Below are 17,301 nucleotides of genomic sequence, written 5' to 3'. Positions count from 1 at the left end.
ATGCAGGACCCTTTGAATGCTTTGCAAAATTTGGCCAGTCAAGGCAATCGTAATCCCCAAATGATGTCTATGCCGGGAGGACCTAATGTTCAACAAGGTGCCGGTCCGGGAGGTCCAGTGCCGGCTTCCAATCTCTTACAAACTTTAAATCAACAAAGACCAGGCCAACAACAAATGCAGCAAATGCAAGGCATAAGACCACAAATGTCTATGGGTGCTGGTGGCCCGGGACAACAACAGGGTAACATCGTGGGCGGTGGACCGGGTCAGCAGCAAATGATGCCTCAAATGGGTGGCCCTGGTGGTTTACAAATGAATGTAATGGGTGGTCCTAATGGTGGACCCAATCAGCAAATGGTGGGTAATGCCCAACAAATGGGAGGCCCCTCTGGAGGTCCGGGTGTGGGACCCGGTGGCCCGCAAGGCATGCCTGGGCAAATAAATCAAATGGGTGGCCCTAACTCAGGCGGTCCAATGGGTCCGGGCTCTACAGGTCCCGGTGGACCTAATCAAATGCAAATGAATTCTGGTGGTCAAATACAAGGCGGCCCTGTAGTCACCATGAATGTTCAGCAGCTTCCCAATCAAATGCAACAGCAACAAATGCAGCAAATGGGTATGCAACATCCACAGCTTAATCAAATGATGAATGCTCGCATGAATCAGGGTGGCCCGGTGGTAACGATGAATGTGGCAGGACCTAATGCTGGAGGCAATCAAGGTATGCAGGGTATACCACCAAATATGCAACAGAATCAAGTTGGCGGTGTAGGCACAGGGGGACCTATGCATCCCAATAATGTGGGTAATGCTGGACAACAAGGTCAACCAGGCGGTATGCCGAATACTGCGGGATCTCAAGGTAAGTGGAAAAGAAAGTTTATTAAAATGTTTGTTCTCAGCAAAATTTAATTTCCAGGCAATCTCAACCAAATGCTAAATATTCCACCGGGAATGCAGAAAAATCCCAACATGACTATGGGACAGGGTCAACAAATGTTTAATGTTAATCGTGGTGTGGTAGGACAGCAACAATTCCTACGACAAAGCCCTTCACCTTCCACAGTTTCCTCCCCTGCGGGAGGTTTAAATGTCCAGCAGCAACAGCAATTGCAACAGCAGGTGGTCAACAATCAACAGCAGCAACAATTACAACAAAACAATCAAGCTGGTGGACCACAGGGACCACAACCCCTACCCAATCCACAAATGATACCAAGTCCAGCTTTGGTGCCCTCCTCAAGTCCACAAATGCCAGGTTTAATGCAAAATCCCAATCAAAGACAACAAATGCGTCAATCACCAAGTGCACCACTTAATACGCCTGGACAGGTGACCCAAAACAGTCCCTTCAATGCTCAAGAAGATCAGTTGTATCGGGAGAAATACAAACAATTGACCAAATACAAAGAAACCTTAATGCGTATGGTGGCCAAATTTCGCAATGATGGCAATAATGCAGAGTCTTATACAAAAATGAGTAAATTATTGGAAATTCTAAGTAATCCCATGAAAAGAGTGCCTTTGGAGACGCTATTGAAATGTGAAAAAGTTTTAGAGAATATGAAAATATCACCATTTTGTGGACAAACATTTGGAGTAAGTTTTTCTTTTTCTTTAAAATAATTAAGCAAATTTATTTATTGTTTTGATGAACTTTTAGAAATCTTCTAATCCCTTAATGGAAGTCATCAATACCACCCTACAAAGTCCCATAGCCAATCATACTCTCTATAGAACCTTTCGACCTAGTTTGGAATTACTATTTGGTACAGATATTTCGGCACCAGCACCACCTAAAATGCGTCGCATGTCGGAGAAACCCACTGTTACTTCCGATATAGAAATACCACATGTTTTGCAGGGAGAAATAGCTCGCTTAGATCAAAAGTTTAAAGTTACTTTAGATCCTACCGCACAAAATAATATTAAATCTATTAAATTAATATGCTGTCTAGATGACAAAAAGTTACCTAGTGTACCACCAGTTAGTGTTAATATACCAGGTTTGTTTTAATGTTTATAAAAGACTACTTTCTAAGTTTAATTTCTATTTTTTCTTTTACAGAAGACTATCCCTGGGCTTCTCCTGAGTGTTCTCTAATTGAACAAGACTATTCTGCTACTGCTTTTCTTAAGGCTGTACAGAATGCTTTAATGTCTCGCATTGCTAAATTGCCTAAATTGTATTCATTATCTCATCTTTTGGATACTTGGGAAATGTCTGTACGTCAGGCCTGTTCACCAAATGCTGTGAAGCCTGTTTGTGAATTTACCGCCTTATTGGGCATGTAATTTTCATCTAACACATTCATATTTCATTTTGAAAACTTCCATTTTATGAAACATTTTTTATTGCTTAAGCTGCAAGTTTCTTTAGTTTTAGACTCTATATTAAAATGCTCCTGATAAAGGTATAATATCAATTATTAGTGTTTTATTGTTATTTAATTTTTTGTTTGTTTTTTTTATTTTATAGCAAATTGTTCTCAACAAATTTCAACTCAATTTACTCAAGATTTTCAAATATTTAAACAAGAATTCTTTTAAAATTAAGGGACAACGGTAAGTTTTTTTCCATAATTTTCTTTTTATATATTTGTTAGTAATTGTAGCAAATTTTTTGGCCTTTTAAAAATTTCAAAATTAATAGGAAATTGCAAACATTTTTATCTTTTATCAACAATGACCGAAAAGTTAATTATAAACAGATATGAGTAGATTTCCATGAATGCAATATTATTTTCAAAAATCTGATACATATTTAATTAACAAATTTAATTAATTTTTAAAAAATGAAATGGTAACAAAATCAGTCTAAAATCTAGATCTTAAAAATATCAATTTTATGTTCAATACCGAAAAAAATTTATATAAATTTGAAATGTCTTAAATTGCTAAAAAGTCGAACTTTTCGTAAATTGAAAAAAAATCGAAAGGTCGACTCTTCATATATTGTAAAAAGTCAAAAAGTAGACTTTTAACTATAACATTATTGCATCTGGCGTATCAATTGGCGGTTTTTCCACCAACAAAACATAAATTTTATAGAGTAACTAATACGGTTTCTCGTTAACCTATCAACAGCTATAAAAATCGAAAATGTTCTCTAGAGAAGAACATTTCACGAAGACAGGACAGTTATTCTTTCTTATTCCCTATTATAGACTCGTGTATATGTTATTTTATATATGCTTTCATGGAGGATTGTTTCTAGTTTATTGTATTGTTGTTTTTTCCAGTTCATTCGATTCATACGATATCGATATGAAAACTCTTTTGATATTGATTAATAGAATAGATTTACAGCATGATTTACAGAGATGTTCCCTTCTTGATGAGGGACCCAGTTATTGTCAGTTCTTTCCCTATGATATTGCTAGGTACATTTGAATGATTTGATACTCACACCAACTCTGGGTATGGATGTTTCACCATCTTATCAAGAGATAACCTACAACCATGTAACAGTCTAAGTGGTATTCGGCAAGTTTACTGTACAAGTCTTTGTACAAAATAGTACAATGTCTTCCAGGTTATCTCCATTTTTATAGTCTAAAAATCAACTCTAAGATGCCTTAAAGGCCGTTTGAAGACTTGCACCCATCAGTAGCAGATTTCGAGCGTTCCATTATTTGAGTAAAATGAATCGTTCGTTATCTTTAGATAATTATAGAATGAAGATTTATCGCTTTTCAGATTTCTCAAAGTAATATATGTTGGTATTGGGTTTTGTTGTTGTTGTTGTTGTTGTTGCGACCTGTTTTGCAAACATTTAGGATGTTGTAAAAGATGTCGGGAAACCCATGGTAGCAGGTTTACTATCACCCTTCACCTTCAAGTAAGTTATTCCGTTTGTAGTTTCTACAATATCATCTTGCAGTCCTTATAAATAGTCGAAGTGCTTTAAGTGAACATCTGCCGTGATGACCTAATTTCACGGTAGTATTTTTACAACCACATGGTGAACTTAGAATCCATGTACAAGCACTCGAGCTATCTAATCCCTGACCAATGTGCTGACCTGTTGTGTAACTTCTGAAATGCAAAAACATGACTTCCGTTGAAAACCACGCACCTTGACTAGATCCTCTCAGTCTAGGAACACAATGTCATATTGTTCCTACTGGGATGTCACCGGAGGATTCATCCCAACTTTAAAAGATCAGTCCTCGTATACGGCAGCTTTGAACGACATTCATAGAGACGCCATCAATAACGCGCACGCAGGATACCGTATGAATGGGCGACCGCCCATAGCAGACACAGAAGAAAACCTGCCGCGGAAAACAAATGCCATCCCCAATGAATGTCCAGCATGTGGTTAAGGTACCCACCACATATTCAACTACTTAACTGATCTTACTTCTCTTTGCCCAATGGATTTATGGACAAATCCAATTGAAGTAGCAAAATTTTTAGGCTTTGACATTGATTTCGAACCCCCAACTAGATTATTGTATGTACATAGTTTTAGCTGTTACAACAACAACCAAGCAGATTGGATGGCCTCTGTTAAAGGCCAGACTGTAGACCATAATACGAATCCACTCATTGAGAAAAACATCCGACACACCAATAACCGGGATGAGTCAAAGTCTGAAACTCTGCTCTGTCCGCTACCGGTGTACCGTGGTACCAGACCGAGGTCCAAGGAAAGGCCGAGGATACATACCAATAGTTTATGATACCGGCAAACTAAAGGTATTTGTAGCACCTCTTTTCTTTCTGATTTTAAATAGGATACTTCTCGAAAGCATGTTTGACAGAATTATTGAAGATTTGGATCCCAAAGATATCTGGGGTCTTCTAAAAATTGATTCCAACAGACAGACGGACATGGCTTAATCGACTATCCATCCACTACGTCTAACCACTTGGCTCTAATTCGTCTTTCGTCACGGATGTACTCTTTGTAAACGCTTTTTAAGCGAAAAAAAAAAAACAAACTTAATCTTTTTGTCTGTCTCTTCGTAATCTATGGGGTGACGATTGACTTCCTCGTAGGACAAGCACATGTTAAAATAGCTAGTCACCCGGGCAGTCGGTGGATAGGGGTAGGTAAAATAGGTAGTTCGCTACTAACCGAATTGCAAAGATACCCCTCTCACCAAGATGAAGGGTATCAAAATCTGTAGGAAGGGATTTTTGGTACTTTTACGTTCTTCTACTGGTACTTTTTGGGTTTTCCGCAATATTGAACCTAAAAACCTATAATCAGACTAAATTTTTGTTTATTTTTTGTTCTTCAATTGGTACGTCTTCAATCTTTTATAATATTGAACATAGAATTCTATAATCAGACAGAATTTTTTGGTATTTTTTCGTTCTTCAATTGTACTTTTTCAATATTTCACAAATTAAAGACGCGGGATACTGATTGGTTGAAAACCTATAAAAGGAGATTTTTTGGTACTTTTTCGTTCCGCAACTGGTACTTTTTTAGTTTTTTATTTAATATTGAACCTAGAAACATACAAAGTCTATAAAACAGCACTTTTTCTGGTACTTTTTCGTCATTCAACGGGTACTTTTTTTTGAGTTTTTGAATATGATACTGATAGATACTGATTGTATATACATCTATATATATAAATTAATGAGTGTTTGTTTGTATGTTTGAACGTTATAGACTACTAAACGGCTGAACCGATTTTCTTCACATTTTCACAGCGTATTCCTGTATGTCTGGAATAGGTAATAGGCTACTTATTTTGAAATTCCAAATGGGCGAGGAGCCACGCCCATTTTAAGAAAATATTAAATCCGTATATTTGAGATCATATAACAGTTAGAGTCCTCAAATTTTGTGGGAGCAACTTTAGTCTCAATATGATTATGTAGGATAAAAAGTAGAGGGAATAGTATTAGGGAGCGTGACACCTCCCATATAAATTAAATACAAAAATTCGTTTATCTTGGAAACGATTACAATTAGAATCTCAAATTTTGCACGAATAACTTTTACATCCATTTTAACATTTTGGGTAATAAATTGGCGGACTACCCATGAGGTGAGCGGCACCTCACATATTAATTAAATACAAAAATTCGTTTATCTGGGAAACTAATGGAACTAAATTCTTCAAATTTTGCACGAAGAACTTAAATATTCATCTGAACATTTTGGACGAAAAAAAGCGGACTTCATCTGGGGCCCCCAGATGAGTTAAATAGGAAAATTCGTATATCTGAGAAACTATTAGAGCTAGAACCTTCAAATTTTACTTGAAGAATCTTGACATTCATCTAAACATTTGGAGCATAACGGGAGGACTTTTAATGGGGAATTTGGCACCTCTCATATGAATTAAATATACAATTTCGTTTATCTGGGAAACTAATAGAACTTGGTTCCTAAAATTTTGCACAAATTACTTTAATATTCATCTGAACGTTTTGGGGCTTTCATCTGGGGAGCTTGAAGCCCCCACTGAGAAACTATTAGAGCTAGAATCTTAAAATTTTACATGAACTTTGACATTCATGTGAACGTTTAGAGCATAACGGGCAATAATTTGCTTGACATCTCTTATATATAACATATTATAAATCTGGAAAACTTTAAATTTTATTGCAATAAATTTTGCATTTAAGTCTTTTTTGCTCTTCCCCCCACCCAACAACAGTTTTGAAATAAAAACACAAATTTTATAATTATGTTTTGAATAAATTGAAAAATATAATATATTGAGTTATTTATTCATCATAAAGTAATTCTTTTTCTCATTAAAGTTTAATTAGATTTCTTTTCTTTTTTCAAGAGAATATTTTTTTTAAATTCTTTTTTCTTTTCTTTTTTTTCCATTGATCATATTGTTTTCTTTTACAATTCTCTTACATTAACATTGCAAATTTTTTTAAAAATTTATATAGTGAAAAATATAGATTACTTCTTTTTACAATTTTATAATATTTATTATAGATATAGTTAAAAAAATAAATTAGATTTTTTGTTTTTTTTCTAGTTTTCTTAATATTTTTTTTTCTTCTTTAATACAATACAAATAGCTTAAAAGTGAAAATAATTAAAAAAAAAAAAACAAAAAACTTAAATATCACAGTTTATATATTTGTTTAATAATAAAAAAAAAGTTTAAAATAATAATGAATTTTTTTTTTAAAGAAATAATAATAATTATAATAATGCTTTAAAATGTTTATAATAATAATGATTTTTGAGAGGTTATTTTTAATTTTTTTTTTAATACAAATAGAGGATTTTTAAAGCAAAAAGTTTTTGATTTTAAAGAAAAAAGGAAAATGAATTTTTTTTAAAAATATATAGAAATTATTTTCCTTTTTTTTGGTAGAAAAAATGAAACTTTTTAGTTTTGTTTAGAAAAGGAAAATTAATTTTGTTTAAAAAAAAATATGGAAATTAATTTCCTTTTTAATAGAAGCTTTTCTTTTTCTTTTTTTTAAAACATTTAATTATTTTAGATAATTTTAAAGAATTTGGCTTTTATAAGGGTTTTATAGTGGAATGACAATTAATTTGTTGAAATTTTTAGCCCTATTTTGAGTGATTTTTTTAGTTTTTTTCTTATTTTAAAAATGAGATTTTTTTTTAAAGCAATTTACTGCTGCAGCGTTATAGCTGCTGGTTGTGGTATTAGATTAGCAAAGCTGGCCACCTGTTGTAAATTTAACAAATCCGTGGCATTGCAAATTTGCACTTGCAATTGCGATATTTGGTTGACATTTTGTACTAAATTTTCACTGGTATTGGCAGGTGCTATGGGTCTTAAATGTTGCAACATTTGTCCATTAAGCTGGTTGGGGGCTTCCATTAATGTGTTTAACGCATTGCTGGCATTGTTAGGGGGCAATTGACGTGTGACCTCTTGGCGTTTAGAAGCATGCCTTTTAACATGTTTGGACAAATGATCACTGCGCATAAATTTCTTATCGCAAACACTGCAAACAAACTTTTTCTCTCCCGTATGGGTGCGTTTGTGTCGTGACAACTCATCGGAACGTGAAAAACGTTTATCACAATTCTCCCATTTACAAATGAAAGGTCTTTCGCCGGTGTGTACTCTTTGATGGGCTTTTAAGTGGCTGGATTTGAAATAATTTTTACCACAATCCGGATGATTACATTCATAAATGCGTTTACGTTCGACGGCGGGTGTAGAAGAGGAGGAGGATGAGGAGGTGGTGGAGGAGTTTGATGCGCCGTTGCAGGCTTTAGCGCTAGTGTTGTTGTTATTAGCATTAGAGGAGGTAACTGTTATGGCGGGGCGATTGGAGGTTAAAGTTTGCAACAACATATTAGGATCTAACAGCAGGAATTGTGGTGTTATAAGACTGTTGCTGCTAGACTCAGTAGCTAAGAAATTAGCCTTAGGAGCAATAACTTGATACTTCTTACTGCTGCTGTTGTTGCTGCTGCTGAGCGAGTCCTGGCTCGAGTTTACTTTGGCTGAAGTGCAAGCGGGTAAAGTAAAACGAAATTGAGGCACCTGCAACATTTGCACATTTGTTGCCGATAATCTTTCCTCCTCCTGCTCTTGCTTTACCACTTGATAGTCATCCACTTTGTTATCTAATACTTGAGGGCTATTAACCGCAGTTATGGATTCACAATCTGAGGCTTCTGTTGTCTCAGTGGCGGTTCTTTTGCGATTCATTTTAAATTTCAAACTACGCCAAACATTAGTCTGAGAACTATCATCATCGGTAGTGTAGGATGATGAGGCGCAGGTTAAGGAACAGCTGGAAGAGGTGGAGGTTATAGAGGGTGTTTGTGATATTGTAGAAATGGTGGAGGAGCAGGAATTTTCATCTAATGTCGAGCATATACCCGAACTATTGACATGCATAATAACACTGGCTCTCTGTTGCTGTTGCTGCTGCTGTTGTTGTTGATAATGTTGCTGTGTTGCTGTTATATCCAATTTTTGTTTTTTCATTGCTGGCTGTACACAACAACTGTCCATGCCATCATCTTCTGTATCTGAGGGTTGTGGTGTAATAATACCATTCTGTTGTGCTGAGGAGGAGCAGATTTTGTTTTTACTATGCTGCTGCTGCTGTTGTTGCTCCAATTGTAATTGTAATTTGGCTTTTAGCAATTTGTCATCTAATTGTGTACAGTTTGCTTTTGGACACTAAAAAGAAATAAAAAGAAAAAACTTATTAAATTTGTTTAAAATAAATAAAATCTCTTTTTGAAAAAAAACTCGCTAAAGAGTTATTAAATGCTTTTTTATTATAAATGGTTTAAGTTTTCTATTGACTTATAATTGCTAATTGAGATACATATAAAAACATCATTATGTTTTAAATGATTATGACTTAATCATTATATTTCCTTAGCTAGTTAAATTTTTATTTCAAAACCTCATAAATACGTACAATGCACGTTTTTACCAGGCTACCAGCAATTGTAGTTAGTTAAACAAATGTTTGCTTGGTTTTGTTTTACTCGCTCTATCCCTCTCTTTCTGTGTTTCTTTTATGGTTTTATCTACTCTCTGTAAAACACAAAAATGTCCCCGTTTAAAAGCAACAAAGCTAATTATTGTTTTTTGCTTTTGGGGTAGCACGCTTTCAATGCATGATTTCTTGGGTTGGTTTCAAAGGTCTACGTCATTGCCCATAAATTGTATGTGTTTATTTTTAAACTCAATAATAATTCCCATGAAAAAAAAACAACAGCAACAAGAATTTATAGAGCAAGTCATAGCGAATACAAACAAATGTGAGAATGTAATACGTACGCTGTAGTCTATGGACAGACAGCAGACTTTTTTTTTCTTTCGTATTGAATACTACGTAAAGGAATTTTATAAACGGGCTTGGTTTTTGCTGCTTTTTATATTATTATTATTATTATTTGTATAAAGGAAAACAAAAAAAGAGCGCCAAGTTAATAAAATTTATAGCAAACAATAACAAAAACAACACTTATTGACGAAACACTCCCTCTTTTATGAAATTAACAGGCACACATGAAAACTAGTTAACTACGTCAAACATTATTTGCTGTTATTTTACAGCATATTGCCAGATTTGTAAGAGTTTTATGAAGGTAATACAAGGTAAATAAGAAATTTCATAAATTTTTCTTATTTTTAACAACAATATAAACATATTAAGCAGTTTTCTTTATAAAACTCCTAAAAATATTAAATGGCTACTTTTTTTAACCAGCTGGCAACCTTAAATTATATTCCCCATTAAAAATGGAGTATAAACACAACAGTACATAAAGTACATGTGTAGAAAAAAAGAGAAAAAGCAAAAACAATTTGCCTTTGCTATTATTTATTGTTATTGTATTGAAAAGTCCAATGTACGGTTTTTTTTTCGCTAGGTCGTTTGTAAACACACACTTTTCTTATGGTAGTTGTTGTTGTTGTTAATGCTATGCATGTGAATACTAATGTATATGCTGCTGTGTTGCTGTTGTTGTTTGTGTATATGCATAAACAATAAACAGAAATAAAACGAAATGAAAAGAAAAGAAACACAAAAAATCACTCGTCTACTTCATGATTGTTCATACAATGTTCACGTGAACACCAGCTGATAACAGAATGATGACTGCGTGATCAAATGCTAAGCATGAGAAAGAAAGAGATAGAAAACATTTGTTTTCAAACTTACTGTAGGTTAAATAAAGATGCCTGCTATTTTAGAGGTAAAAATACACAAAAGTAAATGTTTTTTTTTTGTTTTTTTTTTGTGAATATTATTTTATAATAAATTCATTTAAATAAATGTGTTTTATTATTATGATGATGATTTCTTTGTAAAAAAGTATGATTCGTCATGTTTTTTTTTTAAATAAAATTTCTTTGTACTTAATTTTTTTTATAAATTAAGCGTGTCAGGTTGGGTTTTGTCTTTATAATTAAATATAAAAAAACTGATAAGAACAAGAAAAAAAAAAAACTTAATTACTTAAATTTTCCCAGTCACACACTCTCTTTTTTTAAAAATTAATTAAATAAGAGGTGTGTCTTTTTAACAAATTTTTTAAACTTAACTTTGCCAAAATTTAAAATACCGGTTTTTATTTTAAAATTAATGATTTTTTTTTTTTAATTTTACTTAAAAACTTAACACAAAATTGACCTATATTTCTTAATTAATGACCCATTTTTAAAAATTATTACAAATTAAACTAAATTTTCCTTAATTTTGCTTAAAATTTAAGTAAAACTTTTACAAATTTAAAAAAAACTTCTCTAACAAAAAGTTAGTTTTCTTATAAACAGAAAATTTAAACCATTTTTAAAATTTATTAACCAAAATTTTACAAATTTTGTTAATTTTTAACAAAAAAAATATATTTCAAATATAATTTTTCGCTTTCAAAACTTACATTTTCAATTTTATTTTCGCACAATGGCGGTGTGGCCGGTGGTGAGGGTAATAATGTAATATCCATTTTGTGTTGATTTTTTTGTTTTTTGTTTTTTTTTTTTTTTTAAATTGTCAAATAATCCTTTGTTTTTTGTGTTCAAATAATCCTTTTTAAAGATTTTTTTTTTTTATAAAATTTCACTTGTTTCTTATACAAATAAAACACTTTTCTTTAATATTCATTTAAGTTTTAAGAAACTCTTTTGGTTTTTGTTTAACATTTAGTTAATGTTTCTATTAAATAATTTTTTAATAAATTTTCTTGCACTTTTTTTTAATAAAATTTCTTTTTATTTAAAATATTTCTGTTTTTTTTTAAATAAACTTCAGCGTCTAAATAGCGCTTTTTAACAACCGTTCCGTTGGACAATCAACAAACGAATGAAAACACTTTTGAATTTCATATTAACAAGTTAAGTTTTGCTTTAGCTGCCAGCAGCAGCAAGCAGCAGCAAATCTCATTGAAAACAAAAAAAGAAGGCTCGTTTATGTACACTAACCTACACACAATACACCCTACCACACATTCTATATCATCGTTGAAGTCGTCATTGTAGCTCGTATCGTATCTAGTAGATTGTTTTTCCCCCACTTATTTACAACTTTTTAAGTGAATTTATTTTTTTTTTTCGTTTCTTGCTGTTGTTGCGGACTTTGTGTTGGGGTGTTGTACGGGCAAAACATCACCACAACATCAAACTATATTTTAAGGTTTTTCTTGCAGTTTTCTTCATTTTTTTTTTTTAGAAAATTGAAGATTTATCAAGAATAACCACTGAGTTGTTGTCTTGTTTTTTTCTTGTGAGTTTGTTATGTTGTTTGGTTCTTTTTGCAGTAGTAGTAGCATGACGTGTTTTTGTTTTGTTGTTTATTTGTTGTAAAGGTTATAAGCGGAAGTTTCCATGATTGACATGATTTTGGCGTGTTTTCCACATGTTTACTTATATAAATAATAAAATAGAGGAAAAATAAACATTATTTTTAAAAAATTCTAAAAATAACTAGTTTTGTACTAAAACTATGTTTTTAGTACTAAAAACTATGTTTTCTTAATGAAAAATAAGTTTTGTACTAAAAGCTGTATTTTCTACTAAAAACTATATTTTTCAATTTTTTGTCCTAAAATTCAGTTTTGTACTAAAAAATTCAGTTTTGTACTAAAAACTACATTTTGTTCTAAAACTACGTTTTGTACTAAAAACTAAGTTATTAACTAAAATCTACGTTTTGTACTAAAAACTATGTTTTGTACTAAAAACTACGTTTTGTTCTAAAAACTACATTTTGTACTAAAAACTGTCTTTTGTACTAAAAACAACGTTTTATACTAAAAACTCAGTTTTGTATTTAAAACTCAGTTTTGTACTAAAAACTACGTTTTGTACTAAAAACTACGTTTTGTACTAAAAACTACGTTTTGTACTAAAAACTATCTTTTGTACTAAAAACTACGTTTTGTACTAAAAACTATCTTTTGTACTAAAAACTACGTTTTGTACTAAAATCTGCGTTTTGTACTAAAAATTATGTTTTGTACTAAAAACTTAGTTTTGTACCAAAAACTACGTTTTGTACCAAAAACTACGTTCTGTACTAAAAACTACGTTTTGTTCTAGAAACTACATTTATAAACTGCGTTTTGTACTAAAAACTACGTTTTGTATTAAAAACTCAGTTTTGTACTAAAAACTATGTTTGGTACTAAATACTACGTTTTGTATTAAAATCTAAGTTTTGTACTAAAAACTATGTTTTGTACTAAAAACCCAGTTTTGTATTAAAATCTAAGTTTTGTACTAAAAGCTCAGTTTTGTACTAAAAACTACGTTTTATACTAAAAACTACGTTTTATACTAAAAACTACGTTTTGTACTAAAATCTATGTTTTGTACTAAAAACTACGTTTTATACTAAAAACTACGTTTTGTACTAAAATCTATGTTTTGTACTAAAAACTACGCTTTGTACTAAAAACTACGATTTGTACTAAAAATAATGTTTTGTCCCAAAAACTACGTTTTGACCTAAAAACTCCGTTTTGTACTAAAAAATACAGAAAACAAGAATAACAAAAAACTAAAAAAAAACTAATTTTAGTACCAGGAGCACATTTTGGATACCAAACGTAGTTTTGGTACTAAAAACTACGTTTTGTACTAAAAACTACGTTTTGTAATAAAAACTACGTTTTGTTCTAAAAACAACGTTTTGTACTAAAAACTACGTTTTGTACTAAAAACAACGTTTTATACTAAAAACTCAGTTTTGTACTTAAAACTATCTTTTATACCAATTTGGTACTAAAATATAACTTTTGTAACAGAAATCACGCTTAAATGAAATGTCAAGCTGTAATAATGGGTGTAAATAAGTTTTTAAACAAAATATTTATTTTTTAAATTATCTTTAAGCCATTAATCAAGGTGTGTAATGAACTGCATGATTGTTTGTATATTTTGAAATTTATTTCTCTACAAAACATCTGTTTTCAATATCGCCCCTCAAAAAGCAAACACACATTGTTTTTATACACCGATTCTCGTATAATTTAAGTCATTTAAGGTCAATATTGTAAAATACTAGAGGCACAAGGTCGTAACTTAAAACTTAAATAAGAAAAATCTTATATATAAGTACATCTGTGTTTATTTTTTGTAGATTTTATAAAGAAAAATCATTTTATAGATATTTTTTATTTAGGGGAATTTCATTCGCCAATGTCATTTTAAAAGAAAAACGAATTAAAGTAAATACTTTTATTTATGAAAATATACCAACAAAAATACGTTGTAAATTTTTTTTGTAAAATTATAAATAAGTTTTAAAATATTTTATTAAATTTCAATGAAACGAAAAAAAGACACACCTTTATGCGTCATAGATAAGATTAAATAAACAAAATTGAAATATTTTTTTTTAAATCTCCCAATTTTTTTTTTAATTACAGACATATTTTCAATATTTTTATACTCAATTTAACTCTCTTTATTTACGCTACCGTAAGTTGTTATTAGGTGTTAATGACGTAGATAACTATTTTTCAAATTTAGTTTGAAACTACGTTTTTCTATAAGTTTGGTACTAAGAATTAGTTTGGTACTAAAAATTACTAGCTGTGAATGAAACTCTTTTGTACTAAAAACTACTATTTGTACTAAAAACTACATTTTGTACTAAAAACTACGTTTTGTACTAAAAACTACATTTTGTACTAAAAACTACGTTTTGTACTAAAAACTACATTTTGTACTAAAAGCTACGTTTTGTACTAAAAACTACGTTTTGTACTAAAAACTACATTTTCTACTAAAAACTAGGTTTTGTACTAAAAACTACGTTTTGTTATGAAAACTACGTTTTGTACTAAAAACTACGTTTTGTACTAAAAACTACGTTTTGTACTAAAAACTAGGTTTTATACTAAAAATTAGGTTTTGTACTAAAAATTATGTTTTGTACTAAAAACTAGGCTTTGTACTAAAAATTACGTTTTGTACTAAAAACTCAGTTGTGTACTAAAAACTAGGTTTTGTACTAAAAACTAGGTTTTGTACTAATAATTACGTTTTGTACTAAAAACTACATTTTGTACTGAAAACTACGTTTTGTACTAAAAACTACGTTTTGTACTAAAAACTACGTTATGTACTAAAAACTATGTTTTGTACTGAAAACTACGTATTGTACTAAAAACTACCTTTTGTACTAAAAACAACGTTTTGTACTTAAAATTACGTTTTGTACTTAAAACTACATTTTGTACTAAAAACTACGTTTTGTACTAGAAACTACGTTTTGTACTTAAAACTACGTTTTGTAAAAAATACTCAGTTTTGTACTGAAAGCTCTGTTTTGTACTAAAAACTAGGTTTTCTACTAAAAACTAGGTTTTGTACTAAAAACTAGGTTTTGTACTAAAAACTAGGTTTTGTACTAAAAACTAGGTTTTGTACTAAAAACTAGGTTTTGTACTAAAAATTACGTTTTGTACTAAAAAACTAAGTTTTGTACTAAAAACTAGGTTTTGTACTAAAATTTACATTTTGTACTAAAAACTAAGTTTAGTATAAAAACCATGTTTAGTATAAAAAAGTATTAAGAACTTAATTTTTATAGAAAAAATGCGTTTTGTACTAAAAAACTCTCTCTATACTAAAAAATTCTGTAAGTACTAAAAACAATGTTAGAGTACTTTTTGTAATAAAAACAACATACAGTGGACGTCCACTAGTACGAATTATATAGTGTCAGACCCTTTCGTAATACCGAAAAATTCGTATTATTGAACAACACATTTTGTATGTTTAAATTCAAATAATACACATAAAATATTGTATTTTATTTATTTTTGTTTTATTTTTCATGATAAATTACATAACGGAACAAAATATAATAAATGTGTATTATTTTAAATAAATTTCTTGTACATAAACAGGCATAAAAGGGACATATTTACGTATATGAATTGTTAATTTTGAAAGTATCGTGAGTCCAATGGTTGAAATATATGTAGAAGGTTTTAAATTTTAATGTTTTTTAAAAGATGTGTGCCAAAGACAATTTGCAATTTACATATGTGTTCTAAAATGTATTAAAATGTTCAGATTACATAAAACTTTTATTAGAAACTTGAATGGAATATACCACAATTCTCTAATTTATAATTTTCTCTTAAAAATTAGAATAGTTATCCTTAAACCCATTGTTTGGAATGTGGAGTCACACTACTTTCAAAATTACCAGTTCATACATACATATGTATATAAATATTATTTTACTTATTAAAAAATCCATCATTTAACATCGATGTTTATTACATTGTAAAATGATTCTTACGGCTTTTTCAATAACAGCGCTTTTGAGGCTTCAATATTGTTCTCAGCAGAGTTATTGTCGGGAACTAATAAAATACTTTCCTCATTGGCGTTATCATCCAATTTAATTTCTTCTCTTGGGTCATCAAAATTCCAATAAAATAAATTAATAACACTAAATAATTCTTGATTTGTAAATATATATGCAGTAAATTGTGTGTATAGGATTTTTAAAAATACAAAACACTTGTAATAAATACAAAAAACTTCAAAATTACTGAGCTTAAGGTGAATGATACCGAAATAATAAAATAAAAACATAATAAAAACTTCATTCATACGTAAATAAAACCAAAATTCCCATAAAAATGCGTTATTCGTACTATCGAACAGAAAAATTGTGACTTTATTCGTACTATAGAGTAGACAATGCAACAATTTTGCCATTCGTATTATTGGATATTCGTAATAAAGAGTATACGTACTATTGGACGTCCACTGTATTGTACTAAAAACAATGCTTTGTACTAAAAACTATGTTTTGTACTAAATCTAATTGTTGTATTAATAGCTAAGTTTTGCACTAAAAACTTAATTTGGCAACTAGAAACGTTTTGTACTAAAAAATTTGTTAAGGAACTTTTTGTACTAAAAATAACATCTTGTACTAAAAACAACATATTGTTCTAATAACTACGCTTTTTACTAAAAATTAAGTTTTGTACTATAAACTACATTTAGTACTAAAATCTTCATTTTGTATTTAAAGAACTTTTAGTACTAAAACTATGTTTTGTACTAAAACTCAGTTTTGTATTAAAAAATTTAAAAATTTTCTTATAAAATAGCTAAGTTTTGTTGTAGAAATTAATGTGTTTTTAAAAAAGGTTTTGGTATTTAAACCATAAAATTATCTTATTTTACTAAAATGAAATAAGTTTTTTTTCTTTAATTTGTTAAACATACAAACTCGTCCTATATTTATAAGTCTTTTATTTAACCTTTAGGAACACGAGAAAATACTTAAAAATTTTCCACAAAAAATGTATTTCTATGAAAATTCTATAGGAAAAAAATGTCATAGCAACTCCCAAATTATAATGCGTGT

General features: G+C 30.3%; 2 protein-coding genes across 3 annotated transcripts in view; one reads left to right on the top strand and one right to left on the bottom strand.

The window, feature by feature from the left end:
- The window catches only part of LOC119606180 (mediator of RNA polymerase II transcription subunit 15), a 6,052-nt gene extending 3,487 nt beyond the window's left edge, over positions 1-2,565 (top strand). Inside the window, exons 3-7 of one of the 2 annotated variants that reach the window (XR_005231626.1) lie at positions 1-862; positions 920-1,599; positions 1,664-2,006; positions 2,069-2,414; positions 2,480-2,565. The exon at positions 1-862 is cut by the window's left edge and continues 53 nt beyond it. Coding sequence is in view for 1 of the 2 variants with exons in the window: in XM_037959594.1 (XP_037815522.1) it covers positions 1-862; positions 920-1,599; positions 1,664-2,006; positions 2,069-2,295 (2,112 nt within the window). In the remaining variant the exon portion in view is untranslated. Of the gene's footprint in view, positions 863-919; positions 1,600-1,663; positions 2,007-2,068; positions 2,427-2,479 lie in introns of those variants that run through there. The other variant, XM_037959594.1, reaches the window with a different exon arrangement.
- Positions 2,566-6,672: 4,107 nt separating this feature from the next.
- LOC119606181 (Krueppel-like factor luna) lies at positions 6,673-11,778 on the bottom strand. Its single transcript, XM_037959595.1, has 2 exons — positions 11,339-11,778; positions 6,673-9,116 (listed from the first exon to the last, which is right to left on the bottom strand). The coding sequence occupies exons 1-2, from the start codon at positions 11,402-11,404 to the stop codon at positions 7,581-7,583; spliced, it is 1,602 nt and encodes a 533-aa protein (XP_037815523.1). The 5' UTR covers positions 11,405-11,778; the 3' UTR covers positions 6,673-7,580.
- Positions 11,779-17,301: the final 5,523 nt, after the last annotated feature.

Source organism: Lucilia sericata, unplaced genomic scaffold (assembly GCF_015586225.1).
Source record: "Lucilia sericata isolate MDLA Ls3-8-SP2 unplaced genomic scaffold, ASM1558622v1 Contig000557F_arrow, whole genome shotgun sequence".
NCBI lineage: Eukaryota > Metazoa > Arthropoda > Insecta > Diptera > Calliphoridae > Lucilia > Lucilia sericata.
Note: the sequence above shows the minus strand (reverse complement) of the source record. Positions and strands in the feature narration are given on the sequence as shown.